General features: G+C 50.2%; 1 protein-coding gene across 3 annotated transcripts in view; it reads left to right on the top strand.

Moving 5' to 3' along the window:
- Positions 1–9,547: 9,547 nt before the first annotated feature.
- MOCS1 (molybdenum cofactor synthesis 1) overlaps positions 9,548–19,757 on the top strand; it is a 40,085-nt gene continuing 29,875 nt past the window's right edge. For all 3 annotated transcript variants that reach the window (XM_081141035.1, XM_081141034.1, XM_081141036.1), the window contains exons 1-3: positions 9,548–9,764; positions 16,225–16,351; positions 17,856–18,023. In XM_081141035.1, coding sequence (XP_080997161.1) covers positions 9,642–9,764; positions 16,225–16,351; positions 17,856–18,023 — 418 coding nt within the window. In that variant the 5' untranslated portion in view covers positions 9,548–9,641. The remainder of the gene's footprint in view (positions 9,765–16,224; positions 16,352–17,855; positions 18,024–19,757) is intronic.

Below are 19,757 nucleotides of genomic sequence, written 5' to 3'. Positions count from 1 at the left end.
CTTGGAAGTACAAGTGCAGTAGGGTAAGGGGGCAGGGTAGGGAAGAGACAGTGGAGGTAGCCCTAATGGGCAAAACAACTGGGTGTCATGCCGCTTCTCCCTTCTGGGCCTCCCCAAGGAGCTGTGTGAACCAGGCCTCAGAATGGTCCCCCTGGACATATATCCACTGACTCTCGGGCCTTGTTGGTTGAGGGTCGCCGCTTGAGGCCTCCTGCCCACCAGCGCTCACCTCCTCACACTTGCCAAGAGAGTTCCTGTGGGAACAGGAGGAAAGCCTCGGGCTCCAGGCAGAGCTGAAACCCACCGCTGCTGTGAACACTTGGAGGGTCCACCGAGTGCGGGGTGGGGCGTGAGCCCTGTGTCAGCCACGCCAACCCCTCCTGATCCCTTCAGCAAGTCACATGGCCAAAATAATAGGCGGGCATGTAATTCAAGGCAGGTGTAAGAAAGCGGCTTTTAGCGCAACAGATTTGATGAGAAATTCAGTGTGCCAGCAGGAGACTAATCCCTGCAGAGTTTGGAGAGGTCCAACTGAGTTGCAGATAAAAACTCTTCCCAGCCCCACGTTCTCTCCTTGAAATGGATGCCAGAATTAGAAACAGGAGTAGGCAGAAGTGTAGCTGTCATCATAATGCTTTTGTTGCAGAAGAGGGGGCAGGAACAGGGCCAACCCCTCGCTAGGCCACCCGACCGCATTTTTGCTCTTCTTGACTGAGCTCTATACACGGTATACGAAAATAGAGGGCCCGGTGACTTGACCTTCCTTTTCTTGCATGCACCTGTGCTGTCATAGTTTCTCAGCATTTACTGATCATGCATCCTGTGTTAGGAGCTGGGGGAGAAGCAATGACCCTTAGACCCAGCCCAGAAATGGCTGACTGGGGGACTGTGACAAGCACAGTCTTGAGGCAAGCATGGAAGTAAGAGGAGCCGGCCCTCTCCGCTCTCATCTCTTTCCCCAAAGGTCAAGGGAAGAAGAAAAACGGGGTGTGACTGGGAAAGAACAAAGCAGAGAGGGCTGGAAGAGGCTGGCAGTGCTTAAAGTTGAGCTAAACCTTGGTTGAGCGGTAAGTCCCTTCAACAGTCTCCTCTTGCGCAGCTGGGCCTCCCTTCCGTGGTGCTGTAGAGGCAGAATTGTGCGGGCGCCCACATGCCCTCTGAATGCACCGAACGACAGAGCCGGGGGACTAGGGCAGGCTCGCAGGGAGAGCGAGCCCTGCGGTGCCCCTGGGGAGGGAGCTAAACAACTGGACGCCTATGCTCTTGGTTCTGCCTTGATGACCTCACCTTTGATATTTTTGCCTGATCCCCAGCCCCCTCTATGGCGTCTCAAACACTGGGAAAGGGAAGGCAGAATCACAGGCACTTAGGAAGGTAGCTGTGGACTTGTTTGGGAAATGGAGTGGAAGATTGTGACAGGTCTGTGGTTAGAATTGGAGATAAACATTTTTGTTTTTATCAAACTCTCACACCCATGACTCAGATGGTACCGCTCACTGCCCAAGGGCACTCTCCTCTCCTTTAACTCTCCAGCTCCCGGAAGCCCTCTTCCTGCTCACCTATGAAATTATTATCCTTATTTGTCTTTAATAAATAAATGGTTCTTAAAATGATACTGGTTTCATATTAACTGTCTATTAAATTACTGTTCGAAAGCAATATTTAAGTCACTTTAACTCTTAGGCCCAGGTTGGTTCAATTGTTATCACTTTTTAATTAATCTTGGCTTTGTACCAAGCAATGTCTTGTGAGGACCCAGAGGGTCCACTCAAATTGGGAGAGTTCAATAAAGTCGTATTTATAAAGATGTGGGCTGGGGGTGGGGGTGCTGGTAACCACTCCTAGGCCTGAAGGAGCAAGGACAGGGGAACAGATAATAGACACCAGGGAGGAGCGAGAGCCACTTGGGGAGAAGTACCTTGACAGAAGCTGTGACGGCCATTGAAGGACACGGCCATCCCAGGTGGCCACTCGGGAAGGAGCTGAGTGAGGGACTGTCACCTGGACACCGCTCTTCTCCCCCTCTGACCACCTGCCAGGGATCCCCACTGGACAAACCCAGTCAGAAACCAGAAGGTGAGGGTCATCCCTGCAGGTCTGCCTTCCAGAGAAGAGGCCTGGAGGTGCAAACGGAAACTACCCCCACTCCAAAAAGCAAAAACCTTGATTTCTCTCTTAGGGTCAGTGTTTCATAGCATATGGTCTGCCCAGTCTACCAGACCTCAAGGGAAACAAAGAATCTCTGTGATCTTGACCTGGGGAGGGCACAGAGCTCTAGGACTGCATCTCCTTCCCTGAGGAGGTGATCAGAACCAGTCTTCTCTCTGATGAAAGTTCAAGTTTATTTTGATTGTCCTTGGCCCGATTCTGCACGTCCACAATCCTTTATCTGTAACTCCAAATTCCAAACGACATCTGAAAACTGGGTTTCTCCATACTTCCTTGGTCAGCAAAATGTGACCTATTGGCGTGAACTATTTATAACCGTTATCTAGCCCACTTAGTGTGAATATGTTTACATTTCCTTGCAGAAAAATTGTTTGATTACCAAAGGCTTCCCTAGACTCTGCATTATGTTATAGATTCACATGTTTTTACATACACATACAAAGTATATGATTATACAGTACATGGCTTGTCAAAATTCCAAAACATTTCAAAATTCTAAAATCTATTCGGCTCCTCTGTCTTTAGATAAGAGATTTTAGACCTGTGTTCCCATTCACACACCCATAACATTCTTTAGAGAAGACATAGGGAGTGTTCTGATTTTCATTTATAATTGAGTTCCTTTACCTAGAATTTGACTTTTATATAAAATATAAAGTTCTTTTAAGTCGAAATTAGTTCTTTGAGTATCTCCCTGCCCCTTTTGAATAGTAGGTAAGATTGTGAAAGGTAATAGGCTATAGTACAGAATTCTAGCAGGAAAGAATGAGAGATCTAAAGGGTTACTCAAGGAGAATTTACTGAAAAGACTATGTAAGGGGGTGGTCAGGGTCAAGGACAATGCTTAAGAGAATGGATCCTAGAGTCAGACTTTCTGGGTTCAAATCCCAGCTTCACCACTTAACTAGCTGTATGTTCTTCTCTAGTTACTTAACTTCTTTGTGCCTACTTTTATATTTTAATAATACAACAAAATGCTATTTAATTCATTTTTCACAACCATCATCCTATGAAGTAGATAAGACAGGCAAGTATCCCTTTGACCTGTGAGGAAACCAGAGAAGTGAAGATATTTGCCCAAGGATAGGGAGTGAACTTGGGGCAAGTGAGGACTGGCAGTCAGATCTCGAAGCTGCCAAGGTTGGGCTCTTTCTGACTCATTATCTGCCTTATTTAAAGAGGTTTGCCCCTCCCTGGCTGCTCCGGGAGGGAAACACGTCACGTGGTATTCTTGGTGGGGTCAATTCTCAAACAAGCAGGAAGAGCTGGCATATTTCCAGAAATGTCAGCCTTTGATATCCCTTGTTTCATATCTCCACCCAAATAACTACCCCAACTCAGTTTAACAACAGCAATCACATGATCCAGAGAGAGTAATTTTAATTTGCCTGCAGAGAAATCAGGGATGAGTATGTGGATTTGATTGTCTTAGAAGTAGATGCTATTTTCCATTCAAGAAAGGACCAAAAGTGAGTTGTTTTTTTCCCGAGTGGGTGGGTTTTAACATGTTGAACTGCAGCTCTGCAGGTAGGAGTAAAATAAAGTCACATGTAATATCATCTCTTGCCCAGTGGGAAGGAAAGCAGAGCTGGAGGGGTAGATATCCACGCCACTTTCTCTCCTGCCCGCTGTTCCCCTGCCAGTGCTTTTGATGGATGGAAACCAATGGAAGCCTGAGAGCAAGGGAGTCCATGGAGTCAACCTCTTAGAGCACAGGGCCGGACAAAGACAGGTGGAACAGGATCCAGGCAAGGGCGGGGCAGATAAGGGACAGTCAACCCAGAACACCACCAACACACATAGCAAAGGGCATCTCTTTCCTATAATGGGGATGGGTAATACCTTTAAAGAAATAGTAATTCAAAGGAGGAATTCACACACTGTATTAATGTAACTGTGCAGAAATTTTATTTCTCTAATACCTTTTCTTCTTTCTTTCCTTCTGATTCAAACTGGCCTCATCAAGCACCCTGACTCACCTGTCTCCTGCACCCTTACACCTCTACTCCCTTAATCACTGAGACCCTGGGACAATGAGGGCCTGGTCAACATTAAACAAATTTAGGAACAAAGCCTCAGATCTATTGACCATAGAGACTGAGTTTTCAATTAAACTAAAGATAACATTTAGGCCTCCATTGTGCTTCAACTTCAGACCCAGGAAAGCAGAACAAACCAGGGGAAGTGATGCCATGGCTGACATCAGGACAGGGTGCAATGCTCCACTACCCCCTATCCTAGCCCTGGCCAATCAGTATAGACCATGACCCTAACTCCTTTAATCACCATGATTAATGACTTCTCCCCTATATAACCCATCTCCTGGAAGCCATCGGTGAGCCAGGTCTTTGAGCAGTAGCTCACTTGTGACTCTTGGCATGGCACCATTTCCTCACTTAATAAACCCTTACTTTCTTGGCTGCAAGCTCCCATTTGCATGCTCCTGTTTGCATTTGATTGGGCTTTGATGTGCACAAGGCTAATGGACCCCTTTAGTCCAGTAACACTGCTGTGGAACAAGTTACCCCAAGTGCAGTGGCTTAAAACAACAAGCATTCGTTATCTCACAGTTTCTAAGGGTCGGAAACCTGGCAGTGGCCCGCTGGGTGGTTCTGGCTTGGGTATCCCACGAGATTGCAGGTGTTTGAAGTTTAGACTGGGCTGAAGGATCTGCATCCAAATGGCTCACTAACATGGCTGTGGCTGGCAGCCTCGGTTGCTCACTGGCTGTAGGCAGGAGGTTTCAGCTCCTGGACATGTAGGCCTCTCCAAAGAGCTGCTCCCAACATGGCAACTGGCTCCTCCCAGAGTGAGTGAGTCAAGAAAGAGCAAGGAGAAAGCTGCATTGTCTTTTGTTGACTAGCTTCAGAAGTCTGATACCATCACTTTTGTCACATTCCATTCATTAGAATTCCTAGGTTTAGCCCACACGTAAGGTTCCACCTTGTGAAGTGAGGAATACTTCATAATTCAAGAACCTGTTTAAAACCACCATATACTCAGAAGGAGATTGGAAGGAAAAATAGTTCAGGGTTGGTCTGCCAAAGATCTGGGAAGGTCTTGGAAGAAGATTCTCAGTGCCCCCCCACACCCTCCTCTTCTCCCAGATACCAAGGACCTCAGGGCTCCCTGGTAGCGGGGCCCTCCTGGGGCCCATCCTTGTTGACAATCCCTGTTCCTTCTTAATCTTTCCAACTCGTTTTTATACCTACCCTGTTTCCCTTTATGTTTCTTGGCTACTTATTCTTGGAAAACTGTTAAACTAATTTGATTGGAGTAGTCATGGTTAATAATGGGCTCACAAATCCCTTATCCCTAATTCTAATGAAGCTCTACCAGAGGCTTAATGGGCCTGAAGAAATCAATCTCTATAATCTCTTTCATGTGGGGAAAAAGATAGCTTCAGTGACTCTAGGAAGGCACTCCCCGCTCCCAAACAATATCATAAATCAACAGAGCACCTGCTTACACATTATATGATTTAATTATCCCAACAAAGCTGAAGGCCCATTTATGATTTCCAACTAACAAGAAACCTAAACCGGTGACTGAATGGCAGCGGTCAGACGTGAAGCGTGGGGTTGACCCCAGTGCGGGGCTCCTGCACTGAACTCGGTCTGCTAGGGGGACCTCAGAAGCCATCAGCCCACCACTATCCCCTCACTAAGCAGGTAGCCCACTTCAGGAGCCCAGGGAAATAAGAGGGCTAGTATGAGTTCATTTTATTTTCAGTGGTTTGGGGAGAGTGATGTGAGCAGAGAGCAACTACAAAGCACTATTAAGCTGCCTCTGGGCCTCCAGAAGATGAAGTAGTATATATTAAGGCAGCAACTTTCAAACTTTTTGTCAGGAACACTTTATACTCTCAAAAAGCATTAAAGACCCCAAAGAGCTTTTGCTCATGTGTTATGTTTATTCAACGTCTATTTACTGTATCAATTTATTTCGCTTATAGTTACCATATTAGCAATTAAAACTGAAAATTTTAAAAAATATTTAACTTATTTAAAAACAGCAAAGTTAATACCTATTACACGTTAACACAGTAACACTTATTAAAATAACTGTTTTCCAAAAAATAGAAAAGTGGCACTGTGGTGTATTTTTGCAAATCTCCCTAATGCCAGGCTTAGTAGAAGGCAGTTGGATTGTCATAACTGCTTTTGCAATCAACCTGTTGTGAAATCGCAGCTGGATAACCTGTGAAAAATACCTCTGTGTGGCCGTGGGAGCGTGAGAAGGCAGATCGTATCTTAGTGCTTTAATGAAACTAGTTGACCTCGGAAACGAACGCTTGGAGAACCACTAAATTAAACAAACTCACCTCTTAATTTTGCTGATGGCAGACTCTTAATGAGAGAGTGCTGAAGCCAGCACTTCTGGCTCTGGGAGTAAGGCTGACATGTGGAGACAGGAAAGGGCACCATGGCTAATTTCAGTGTGCAAGGGGAGCGACAGGGATGACTAAAGGGAAGAGTTGTCCAGAGGAATGGAAAAGCCTGGAAAAGCACAAGGGGATTATTCCTAACATCGGCTTCCCCTCTTTGTGGGAGGGCTAAACCTCACTTCCTTTTGAAATTAGATGTAGCCACGCTACTTGCATTGAGCAGAGTGATGTGTGGCATTTCCAGGAGGACACTCGAGGGGCCAGTTTGCTCTTTGCTGTGGCCTTTCCCTCTTGGTAATCGTCAATGTTTCATCAGCCTGGGGCCCAGGGCAAGGACAACACTGGTGGGGAACCATCCCCAGCTAACCCTTGCTGGACATGTAACACAAGTGGAAAACAACATGTGTGGGTTTCAGCCATTGAGATGTTGGGGTTGTTTGTTATAACAGCACAATCTATCTCAGCCTGACTGATACAGCCACCTGACTAGAAAGGCAAGTAAAAGATACAGAACGAACCATTTAATGCACACCTATTGGGAGCTTACTGTGTATCAAGCACCGCTTTATGTGCTATGATTGCAAGTGGTTTAGATTTGAAACTGCCCTCAAAGGGCTTATAAGTAAATAAATAAATAATCTGTCACTGTTGAAATTGGCACTGTTTTAACAAAGGTGAATTTAGGAGATTATGGGAGGGAGAAGTCATTGGGTCCTGAATCAGTCATGGAACCAGCAAGAAGCAGACAGAATTCTCATCTGGGATTTTTGAAGGGATATTTTACTGAAGAGACCATTTTTGAGGCGTGGGCAGGGTTAAAGTGGCCAACAGAGATGTTGAGGCATCCATGGCTATCAACAGAGGAAAGACAACCCCACCCCAGCCCAAAGGGACAAGGGTTAGAAATGGTGTTCCTGGACCTGGTAAGAGCTGGGCTCATTGCAGAGGAGCTGTGTGACACAAGCTATAGTTCTAGAAGGGCACAGTCATTGGCAGAACCACATCAAAACAGGCAGGGAGCAGGAGAAATAAATACTCTGATCTCTCTCTCCTTCTGCTCTCTGATATTCTGTCTGTGCCTCCTACTGGCCAGATCCATCTGGACACCAGAGACAGGGGTGCCTGGATTATCCAGGTGGTCTCTAAATTCAAGGACAAATAGCCCTATAAGAAGGAGGCAGAAGGAGAATTAAGACAGAAGAGAAGCAGGCCATGGGATAGAAGCAGTCACAGAGAGAAGATGCTACACTGCTGTCTTTGAAGATAAAAAAAAAAAAAGGAACATTGAGCCGAGAAATGCAGCTCTGGATGCTGCAAAAGGCAAAGAAGGCAGATTCTCTCCAGAGCCTCAGGAGGGAGCACACCTGCCAACATCATGAGTTTAGTCCAGTACAACTCATTTTAGACTCTGACCTCTAGAATTGTAAGAGGATAATTTTTTTTAAGCCACCAATTTGTGGCAACTTGTTACAGCAGGAATACAAAACTTAAACAGCTCAGGACAGAGCTGATTAAGGCCCAACACATAGACTCAGAATCTCTGTTCCCTCTAAATTCTAAGGACTTGATACTGGACCAAGTTCATTATGTCCTATGACTTCTTATCTGAAAAAATATGGCTTTTGTTCTCTTGACCCCCACACTCAGTTCTCCTGACAAATCCAGACATCAAACTTAGCCGTGGACTGAGCTTTGAACAGTCCTCAGTAGTTATCAAGCTCTTTGCAAGCAGATTTCTGTCAGGCCCCACTAGTTTCAAACATTCCCAGACACACCCTCATAACATCATAAGAAAGCTTGAATCTAAGCTAAAATCATTTCATCTTTTCTGACCATCTTGCTGCCTGTGTACTGATCAGTTATACAGAGGACAATCAGTTACCGTTTCTTCTCCACTAGTCTGTTAATTCTTCAAGACATGGAACTCTATCCCCATTTCCTAATATGCACTTGGCAGCTAGCATGCTCCAGTCAAGGTCTGAGTCTTGCAATTCCAGTGATAGAATTTTGGATGCAACAGATAGGCTGATTTGAGTAACATGATTCTTAGTACATAGGTTCATTACTGAGTGTGAAATACCATCCAAAAATCTTCGAAGACTATAGGTCTTTGTTTCTGAGAGTGAGAAGGAGAGACCCACCCACCTTTCCTAACACACACTAAATTTTGACTTCAGGAATCAGATTGTCTTGGGTTTAAATCCCAGTTTTGCCCCCGATCAAATATGCAACTTTGGGAAAATTACTTAACTTCTCCAAATGTCAATTTCCTCAGCTGCAAGATTGATGTCCTATTAAATTGCAGGATTATTGTAAGTATTAAATGATGCCTAGCATGGAGCTTGGTGTGTAGGAAGCATAACAAAAATGATATCCACTCATTCTATGACTTCTTCCCACATACTCCTTTTTTAAACAGAGATGCCAAGATTGTGAATGTTCTTTGGGAGCACAGCTGGAGAAGTGTATCTTGAAAGAGGCAGCTGACCATCCCACAACCAAGGCTTAGACTACTGTGAAGGGAGTGAGATGAGTCACAAACGTGCAGGGTCCGACCATGTTTTTATATAAAATGTTAATATTTTGTTCCTTGTGGGTTTTTTTTGCATTGATTCTGACTTTTCAAAATATCGCATTAAAATATTATTTATCTTGATAACCTGCTTTTTGGCACCCTCTGAAATGTTGTGCCCTAAAGCAATGCTTTATTCACCTGACTCTAGTCCTGCTCTGCCTACAGCACTTTGTGTCAGTCACACCAGGATCTAAGCACGGGACCAGAGCAGGCAGAGAAGCCTGTAGGAAAAGAACTGGGACCTCCTCTGAGTTTGAACTTGCACTTTCCAAGCCCTAGAGCGCCTTACGGGGCCTAGGACGAGAGCGGAGGGGATGGACTACAACTCCCAGAAGGCTGCGCGGCTCTGGGCCACCGTCGATTGGCTGCGCAACTCGGAACCCTCGCCGATTGGCTGCGCTGGCTCCGCCCCGCCCGCCCCTGCCGGGATGACCCAGGGCTGCGCGTCCCGGGCTGGAGTGCTCCTGAAGCCCGCTACTCGGGGGAGGCTCGCCCTGGCCGGCAGGCTTCATGGCGGCGCGGCCCGTGCCCGGGATGCTGCGGCGGGTCCTGAGGGCCAGTGTCCGGAGCTGCAGCTCAGGGGCTCCGGTGACGCAGCCCCGACCTGGACAGCCCTCCCAGTCCGCCGCGGAGGTGAGCTCGCCCGAACCCACACCTTCCCCGGGAGAGGGGGCGGGGGTGGCTGGCAGCCTGCCCCTTATGTCCGGAGAGCACCCCAGGGCTGAGGCCGCCGCTCCCGGGGGCGGGGAGAGGGGTGGAATGATGTCCTCTAGGTAGACCGGCTGCCCAGTGTCCGGATACTCCAGCCGGGTGGGGGAGGGGCGCCCGGGGGTCTGGGTGAAAAGCCCCCCGCCCGCCCAGCCCGGCACCTGCGCCGGGTCCTAGCGCCGCTGGAGACGGGGGCCGGCCGGGGGGGGGGGGGGGGGGGGCGGCTCTGGGTCCCATGAGGTGTTAGCGCCCCGCTCAGCCCCGCCTCACACTCAGCCTCTCCCTTCAGCATTTTCCTCCCTGTCCCCCCAGGGGACTTTGTGTATAACCAGGGGTTCTTGTGACACCCCGCTGTAAAGCATGACACTAAAAATGTCACCTTGGTGCCACCGGTACTCAGGTGTCACATCAGTAGTCACAGGGCTCTGACTTTCTGTTTCATCTTCATGTCTCTTGGGCGGGTTCAGCCTCCTTGTAGAGCAGCAGGAGCAGGACCCGGCTCTTCGGGGTAGGAACCAGCTCTGCAGGATTGGGATTCCCTCCCCCCCAACCCCTGACAGCACCCCTCAGAGTGATTCATGTCCTAATAAGTTTGAAGTTTGTTTTTCTTTTGTGCATGTGGTCAGAGAATAATTTGGGGAGAAGCATCTCTTTTTATTTGGTGAAACCTTATTTCTAGACCCATCTGGTCATTCTCTTCCCATCTCGCAGCACAAGGCTTCATATCCTGGGGTTCATCACATCCTGCCCTGCCCCCCCCCCCCACTGCTTAGTGAGGGGAGCCTCAGATCAGCAGGCCCAGCTGCTGGGAAGTGGAGACGTTTTTCAGTATCCTTGACCTCTGCACCCCACCGAGGGAAAGATAGGAAAGTAAAGATTGCTTGGAGATCTTTAAACAGTTCAGGAAAAGGGGAGTTTCTTCTCCCCCCTGCCCCTAATTCATTTTGTGCCTTTCGTGAGAGGACCTGTGCTGAGTGCTGTGGTCCTCACGGTAAATCATAAAGGAGAGGCTGTAAACCTGAGAAGCGCTTCAGGTGTGCGGGCTTATTGATGTGAACTTCCCCGGAGTCACAGGGCTGCAAAGGGGCAGGAACTCAAACTCTGGTGCCCGTGGGGAGAGCAGGGAAGAGGCTGCCCCCTACCCTTTCCTTTACACTGGGAGGGGAGCTATAATTGGCAGGTAAGGGCATGGACTCTGGAACAGAATGCCTGGATCTGATTCCCAGCCCTGCCTCTTCCTAGCTGTGTGGACTTCAACTCTCAGTGCCTCAGTCGTCCCATCTGTGAAGTGGGAACAGTGATGTCTACTCCATCAGGTGGTTATAGGGATGAGAGGAGTTAATGTATATGCACATGCAGACTTAGAACAGAGCCTGGCTCCTGTAAGTGCTATGGTAAATGTATATTTGTTGTAATTATTATCTTTGCTGCCATTGCCCCATGCTGTGTCCCATTAGTCCCCTCCCATCTGGACACTCAAGATAGTCGTTCTGTCAACTGTTTGATCACAGACCTCCCATCGTGGTCATTCCTCTCTAGAGTTGTCCTCAGCAGACAGCTTGTTCCTTGAGTGCTGGATGCTCTCCCACCTTTCTTAGAATTTCCCCACAGTGCTTAACACGGTGATCTGCAGGCAGTGGAGTCAGCAGATATTTTTGGCTGTTTGAAACCCAACTAGTGAGGGAGCATGAATAGCAGACAGAGCACAGGAAAGGGAGCCCCAACTTTTCACACTTGCTCGGCTTCCAGTTTTACCTGGCTCCTGGGCTGCCACTCCTTCCCTCTTCAGGTCTTTAAAACCAGAGGGTTGAACCAGCCCATCTTTACACAGTGGGGGGAGGGCACAGAATGTCTTGAAGAGGCTCTCAGAGGTGAGACAAGTCTGGAGATGCATATGTGTTCAGCCTATCCCCAGAGCTTGCTAGTTGGCAAGAGCAGGGGTGGGAGCACCTGGGACCCCTGTGCCCCTTCCCTTCCTGCAGGGTACCTTTTCCCATACTCTCCCTAGGGCCTTGGCCCACTGGTTTGGGATGGGGGCATTGCTTGGAGAGAGGGGAAAATCACTGGGCAGATAACATTCTACGTGTCGGGGTGTGGGTGTGAGAGAGATGTGAGGTGTGGCTTGGGTGCAGGCTGTGGGGATAGCAGAAAGGAGGCCATGGGTTTGGTCCAAGGACAGGTTGAACAGCTTCTACAAGTAGAAAGGGAAAGTGGTGGTGTGTGGCTAAGTGAGGAGGTGAGAAGGGGAGAGATAGCTCCCTGCCATTGTGATTGGGGAGGCCCAACAGTCTTCTCTGCAGGGCTTACCCCACTCCAGAAGCACTGCACCCCTCTTTCTCCCTCTCAGGCTCCATGCAGGTTTTGGGCAACAGAGGGCTGGCCTCAGGTCCTAGGCCTGCTGCCAGGGCAGGGGAGAGAGGGACTCTGCAAGGCCAAGGCACTCAGCTGTGCAAGTGACTAGAAAGACAAGATTTTAGAGAGGACTTATGGAGGAAGGAACCGGGTATAGGAGAAGGTAGGAGAGGAGAGCAGGGCCTGGTCTGGGGCAGGGACACATGGAGGGAAAGAAGACGGAGGGAAAACAGGGTATCTTGATTGCCAGCCTGCCAGCTCTTTAAAAGCTTTACTTTGGTAAAGTGTGACACTCCTTGCCAGGGAGCCATAGATGTGACAACCTCAGACTTAGGGTGGGGATGAGGTGCTTTTTGTCGTGAATAACCCTGCTGCTGTGTGTACACTTCAGAGCTTTTCAGGGGCTTACCTTTACTGTCAAAATCAAATGCTTGAGGTTAGTGACTAATAGCCAGGGAAGGCACTTAACTCCTGTGTACCACCCTTCCCCACCCCACTCCGTCCCAGTCTGCACTGGACAGGGAGACAAGAGGTAACCTGTAGTGTGTGGTGGCTACTGAGTACCTCGTTACTGGCACTAGTATCGGTGGTCCTGGAGGGGCTCAGACCCCACTTCCTGCTCTGGAAGGTGTGGCGGCAGGTCGGAAATCCCAGCTGTGGGTGGGAAGGCCAGGGCCTTCAGGACTGGCTGTGCGTGGGCTGAGAAGAGTGGGAAGATAGTCACAGCACACAGCTAGGGCTCCTCATGAACAAGCCTGTTTGACGACTACGTGTAAGTAGGAGTTATTTTAAGAGAATGGCAGGAATCACATATTTGATGCCTACTCTGTGCCCAGAACACCTCTCATCAAGTTAGGTAGAAATATTATTCACACTTTATGGATGAGGAAACTGTAGCTTAAAGAATTTAGTGCTTCAGCTAGTTAGTAACAGAGCCAAGCTTGGAATTCAGGTTTGCCTACTCCCAAAGCCTGCACCCAGAACCTCAGCTACTACCCCGGAGTAAAACAGCACCTTATCCTGACGTGGCTGGGCCAGGGGTTCTCAGCCCTGCTGCAGAGTAGGAAGCTGAAGCACTTCAGACAGGTGAAAACCCAAAGCTGGGGCCCCATCCCAGAGCAGCTGAGTCAGAGTCTTTGCTGGGGCTCTGGCCTCAGCACTTAGCGCTCTCCAGGCGACCCTGCTGTGCAAGCGGAGTTGTAACCATGGTACCAGGCCAACCCGTTTTGACAGTAGAGTCCAGCCCGGAAGTGAGTGATGACCCCAATGTAACAGGTTTTGCACACACCACCTTTCTCTTTGGATTAGGGACCTGCCTATTTGTTCATTGGCACAGTTTGCCACTTGCTACTGACATATTGTGTAGACAGCAGGATACCGAGTCCGCACAGGGGAAGCAGCTCAGTCCAGGCTGGGGCCCTGGGCATATAAGCAGCTGAGGGCCTTCTTCTGATGTGTCCAGCCCTTCCTGGGCGAGGCAGTGCTGGCTACCCTGCCCGGTGGCCATCCCCTCTGAGTCCTGGGCTCCTTTGATATCTTTTTCCTCAAGGGGATTTAAGGGAAGGGAAAAAAACTAGAGCAGAAGTAGGACATGCAGTGTTGGAGGAGAAAAGAGGCAGGGATGAGGCTTGTTAATATCCAAGAGAGTGGGGGAGAGAGGAAGGGAGGGAGAGAGAAAGAGAGAGTGCGCGTCTGTGTATGTGTGTAGGAGGCTGGGGCAGGTACTGGCAATGCGGAGTCTGAATGAATCTAGGTAAGGTCACTCCAGGTCTCAAGAGTGGGCATCGGGCTGCCCCTCCCTCTGCCAGATTGGAGCGCCTAATCCCACTGTTGATTGCCCCATTACACTGCTTGCTCCCTGATATCCGCTGAGTCATACTCCTTGGCCCTTTCACTTGCTCCCAATTCCTGAATTTATTTTTGCTTTTCCTTCACCCAGCCACCTCCCCTGTAGGTTAAGATGAGAGTCAGGCCTGGCATCTTGGCCAGTTAGGAGGTAGACTCTGGGGTGACTGACAAATTAATGAATTGCAACTAGCTGTTGAGGGAGAAGCGGGTGCAACTCTGGCCTAAATCCAGATGCCGAAGTGTCTGACCTCCTGGACTCTGGTAGCCAATGGGACTCTTGGCTCTAGGGTGTCCCCTGCCCCACCTCCAAGGCTACCTACCATTGGAAAGGCAGTGGGGTGGGGAGGGAGGAAGGTATTGTTATGATGATAGCAGATTGCAGTTCAGAGAAGTGACTGCTGCTTACTTGTCATGAGAGAGTAGGGGTTTCTCAGAGGACTTGGGAAGGATGGAAGCACCCCCCCACACACCCCCTCACTCCTATCCCTTCCATCTCCTGCATCAGGCAGTCACCTGGAGAGATGAAAAACACAAGTGCTCAGAGATGAAATTCAGTTGATCTGCAGAGAAATTTTTTTCTTAAGCTCCCCTAAATGGTTGTATCATACAGCCAAGGCTGAGGAGGTCACCGAAGTAAATGCCTCTCCCTCCTGGGTGCAGTTGAACTGTTACCCTGGATCTCAGGAGGGCAAGAGGCCTTCTGCCCTCTTAGGTTACAAGATCATCATAATCCTGTGTGTTCCTGGCCCCTCCCCTCCCCTTACTCAGCCCACTATTCTCTTTTTATTTTACAGCTGGGAAAACAGGCCTTGAGGAATTAGGGAGCTCTCCCCATATGTCAGGTCACATCTGGCCCAGAAACCAGGGTTCTTGGCTCCCAATCTGGAGCCCTGCCCATAGGCCTCATGGATGACTGCCAAGGTCATGCTTTCTTTGTTCTAAAGGTTCTGAAGAAATGGCTTCTCCTCGCCAGGTGTACTGCCCTGTGCATCTTCTCGGACTCACCCTAAGCAATTAGAGGAAAGAATTTAGAACTTGGAGTCAGAGACCTGGATTTGAATCCCAGTTCTGCTGAGGGTGTTCTTGGACCCCATCCAAGCCTTAGTTATAATAATCCTTTATGGGGTAGGTGTTGGAATTGATCAGAGAACATTCTTTGGAACTTGAAGATGGTTTGCAAATGTTCCTTCTTGGAGCAGTTATTTCATCAGCCTCTTGACTTGACCCAGGGTTTTGCTCTCAGGGTGGGAGATCGTACTAGATCACACTTAGGAAAAGGTGAGGTTGGCTGCCTCCTTTCTCTCCGCAGCAGGGGTTTGGGCCTTGCAGGAAACCTCCAGCAACCTCCTCCCCCTTAGGCCTCAGACCAGCCTTCTGGTAATGGGTCAGGTGAGGGATAAAGACTGGAGTGACCTCTGCATGGTCGTTCGGCCCCTCCATTCTGCCTTCCTGGGGGCTAGGGGTTGGGGGCCTCACTCCTGCAGGTCTCCCAGGGTGTGCTGTCCTTGCCCCCCAGGCCTCCTGGGTGAGGGACCCTTCCCCGTGCCTATACCCTTCCCAGCTGCTTGGCCTGTGGAGTCCTCCAGGGCAGTGAGGATGCCCCAGAAGCCCAGCCAACAGGGAGATAGTGGGGGGGGGGCAGCTTGTGTGACACCCAAAGTTAGTGATTTTGCTTGGAGCTTGTTCTGTCTCCCATTGCAAAGGGGAGGGATGGAGACCTGGTTGGAGAGGTGGCTCACCAAGTCCCAGGGGTGCAGCAATGGCACCCCTGCCCCTCAGTTACCCGCTCCCTCCTTCCTCCTTTCTGGACCTGCTCGCCAGTTGGCATGGTTGCCAAGTGGCACATTCTCTCCCAATGACCTGTCCAAGAGATACTGGAGTCGTTTGTTCCTGGACAGACTTCCTTTGAGGGAGGGGGAGCGATGACCTGCAGAGGTCCCTCACCCCCAGGGGCTGAGTGTCGGGGACTGGGGGCAGGTCCTATCCTCAGGCCATCCTGCGGGTGAGGGGGGAATCCCAGCTCCCCCAGGACTGTGGAACCCACATGGATGGAAAGGTTACGGGTGCTGCTGTACAGATTTCAGACATGGGGGGGTCACTGGGAGAGGGGTTATGTCCCAGGTGGGCTCTCCTTGCTCCATTCATCCAAGTCTCCTCCCCCCCCCCCCGCCCCCCGTCTCTGCAGGAGCTGTCCAGTCGGAGGCAGCTCCTGAGGGAGCATGCGGCCCCCTTCTCTGCCTTCCTCACTGACAGCTTTGGCCGCCACCACAGCTACCTGCGGATCTCCCTCACCGAGAAGTGCAACCTCAGATGTGAGTGTCCTTCAGGCCCTCTCCGGGCTCCTGTTCCTCTGCGGATCTCTCCCCATGCCCAGGAATCCTTTCAGTACTCCCGATTTCTCTTTCTCACTTCCCCACCCTCTAGTCTTCCATGTTGGCCAGGTGGGTTTCAGGGCAAGGTAAGGGTCAATGCCGAGTTTATGATCCTGGAAGCAGGGTTCTACTTGGGATTAGATTTGAGAACGGAATTGCTTTTGTGTTTAGGATTGGGATTGGATCTGGGTCTCTCACTCTTCAGGGTTCTTTCTTCCTCCCTCCTATTGCCCTGCAGTGTCCAAAGTTCAGGACATGCCTGGGTGGCCACACTAGACACTGTACAATGCAAGGCCCACAGCAGGACCATGGCCAGCGCTGCCAGCTGGGGAGGCACCCAGTCTCATGACAGGAGTCGGCTGGGGCCAAGATGATAGAGTCCTTGTTTCATAATCCCGGTGGACTGCTCTGGGGCTCTATCTGCTGCTGCAGGACTTCTAAAGTTTGTTGGCCCCTCCCCTCCCCTCCCCTCCCCTCCCCTCCCCTCCCCTCCCCTCCCCTCCCCTCCCCTCCCCTCCCCTCCCCTCCCCTCCCCTCCCCTCCCCTCCCCTCCCCTCCCCTCCCCTCCCCTCCCCTCCTTCCTTCCTCTGTAGCTCACAATAACAAATGTGTTTACTTCATGGCCCAGTACATATGCGTGTGTGTATATAGTAAATGTTTAACCAAACAATACTTACTCCATGCAGCACTGATGCTCTGATATTCTTATCTATTCTATTCAGTCTTAAAAGACCAATTCTGGACTCTTCACTAATTTGGCTAAATGACCTCCTAATGGATCTTGTCCCAGTCCTTGATAAGATCGTACCACTGGAACTGATGGTGGGGGTGGTGCCCCTCACCCACCAGGGCTCACTTCATTTACCCCATTCTGCTACCTGACCCTGAAAATGTAGTACCTGAGTTTTCCAACCTATCAAACAGTGCAGACAATAACCTGAAAGAGATAGGCTGTTCATAAGAACACTCGTAGCTATAGAGAACAGTAGCTCTTACCAGGCCAGAGAGTACTTCCCAGCCTTTTTCACCCCGTGACACACACACAGAAGGGTAGCTCTTTGCCAAAACCAGATGAAATGAGAGGGTGAACAATGCCAGAAGGAATGGGCCCAGGGCCCTGGCCCTCCAGGCAGGCCATGCCCAGCACTGAGGACTCAGCATCTTGGCATCCCCCACCTCAAGCCAGGCTCTGCTCTCTGCCTGGCTTATCTTTAAGCCATACCCTCAGCTCCCCCAGTGTGGGGAGGGAGTATTACCATTTTATAGATGAGAAGGGTGAAGCCCAGAGAGAATCTGGCATTGGGTCTGTACCACCTCAGATTTGACGAGGTCTCTCCTCACTGTCTGGGGTTCAGGAGAAAGCCCTGGCCTGGTAGGGGCTTTGGGACTTGGACATGTCACGGGCCTGAGTGCTGCCATCATCCTCCACCTCCCTTCTTTGCAGGCCAGTACTGCATGCCCGAGGAGGGCGTCCCACTGACCCCCAAGGCCGACCTGCTGACCACAGAGGAGATCCTGACCCTTGCGCGGCTCTTCGTGAAAGAAGGCGTGGACAAGATCCGACTTACGGGCGGAGAGCCACTCATCCGGCCCGACGTGGTGGACATCGTGGGTGAGTTTGGCAAAAGCTATTGCTGCTTCACCCAGCTGGATTCGGACATTAGTATTAGTACCGGGAGCTAACATTCATTTAGAGCTTTGTGCTCACTGGGTCCCACCACCCTCTGAGACAGGTACTGTTATTATTCCATGTTGTTAAGAAATGAGGCACAGAGAAGTTCAATAACTTGCCCAAGGTCACAATGCTAGTAAATGCCAGAGCCCTGAGGCTTGCTGTCACATTGAGACTTAAGGTGTCACCGGGCCTGGGCCCACGTGCTCTGCCTCCCTGCCCCCCACCCAGGCACAGTGCCAGGCCTTGGACCTGCTGCTCCCTCCCTGGGAGCACAGGGTTTACTGCGTGCCTCATTCCGGTCTCTGCTCAGCTGTCATCACCTTGGGGAGGCCTCCTCGACTCTAAAATACATCCCTTATACAGATGTCAAATTATGACCTGAAACATAATTTAAAAATAAAGTACATTTTCACACAGACACCACAGCCACTCTCTGTCCCAGGAGTTGTCTAACGAAAGCCCACAGGCTTAATCTGGGCCACCACCCGTTTTTGTGTGGCCTACAAGGAAGGAAGGTTTTTATGTTTCTGTTGATTGGGAAAAAAAATCAAAAAAACATTTTGTGACACGTGAGAATTATATCAAATCCTAAATTCACTGTCCATTAATTCACTGTGAGGTTTTATTGGAACATAGCCACGTCTCTCATTTACATATTTCCCGTGGCTGCCTTTGCGGAGTTGAGTGGTTGCAGCAGGGACCGTGTGGCTGGCAAAGCCATAAATATTTACTGTCTGGCTTTTTGCAGAAAAAGTGTAGTCACCCCTCCCCTACCCCCTTATCCTACCGTATTTTTCTTCACAGCATTTGTCTCCTTTTGATGTTATATTATTTGGTTGGTTGTGTTTTTTCTTTGTATCATCTGTCTCCTCCACTAACTGGCATTGAGAACTGTCAGGGGGCTGTGCAGGGTTTGTCTCAGCTGTGCTCCCAGCACCTGGGAGCCTGCCCGACGCACAGGTGGTGCTCACAGATTTGTCAGATGAATGGAGAAGTTCAAAGTATGGCCTCTGAAGCATAACATGCCCACGTGTGAGCCCCAGCTGTGCCTCTTACCAACAGCATGCCTTTGGGCAACTTTTAAAATCCATGCTAAGCCTCAGGATGAAGATTGTACGTACCTTACACGGTTGGCCTGGGGAGGAAATGCTCAGCATGTGCAGGTGCTCTGGAAGGGGTGGCCTTGCACCGCTTCCAAGCCCCAGGGTCAGGCAGAGAGAGACCTTTGCTCATGTGATTGTAGATGATTAAATCAGAGGTTGCTGAGCCATCCGCCCCCTCACCACCAGCCCTACCCCAGCTGCTCTGGGTAGGATCTCCCAGCCCTCAGCTCTCTGCCTCGTTTGCTGGTTCAGTAAACGTTCTTGGAGTGTGTCCTCTTGTGTCTGGGCCTGTGCAGGGCACAGTGAGCCTCCCACACTGCTGTCTAGGACCCAGGGGCCCATGGGCGGAAGCTGCTGCTGGAGCCTGCCACTTGACAAGTGGCCCAGGTGCTGTGGGAGCCCTGGGGAAGGGCTCAGGAACCTCCCACAGCCCTCTCCTTTCTCCTTCCCATGGCCAGCTCCCTCCGCCCCTCACTAGTCACTTGGCCTGGGATCCTCCCATTATTTCTGGGCTACACAAGCTGTCCCAGGGGAGCTGACCCCCTGTTTCAGGTGGCTTCTCAGAGCT

Source organism: Miniopterus schreibersii, assembly GCF_964146895.1.
Source record: "Miniopterus schreibersii genome assembly, chromosome: 6".
NCBI lineage: Eukaryota > Metazoa > Chordata > Mammalia > Chiroptera > Miniopteridae > Miniopterus > Miniopterus schreibersii.
Note: the sequence above shows the minus strand (reverse complement) of the source record. Positions and strands in the feature narration are given on the sequence as shown.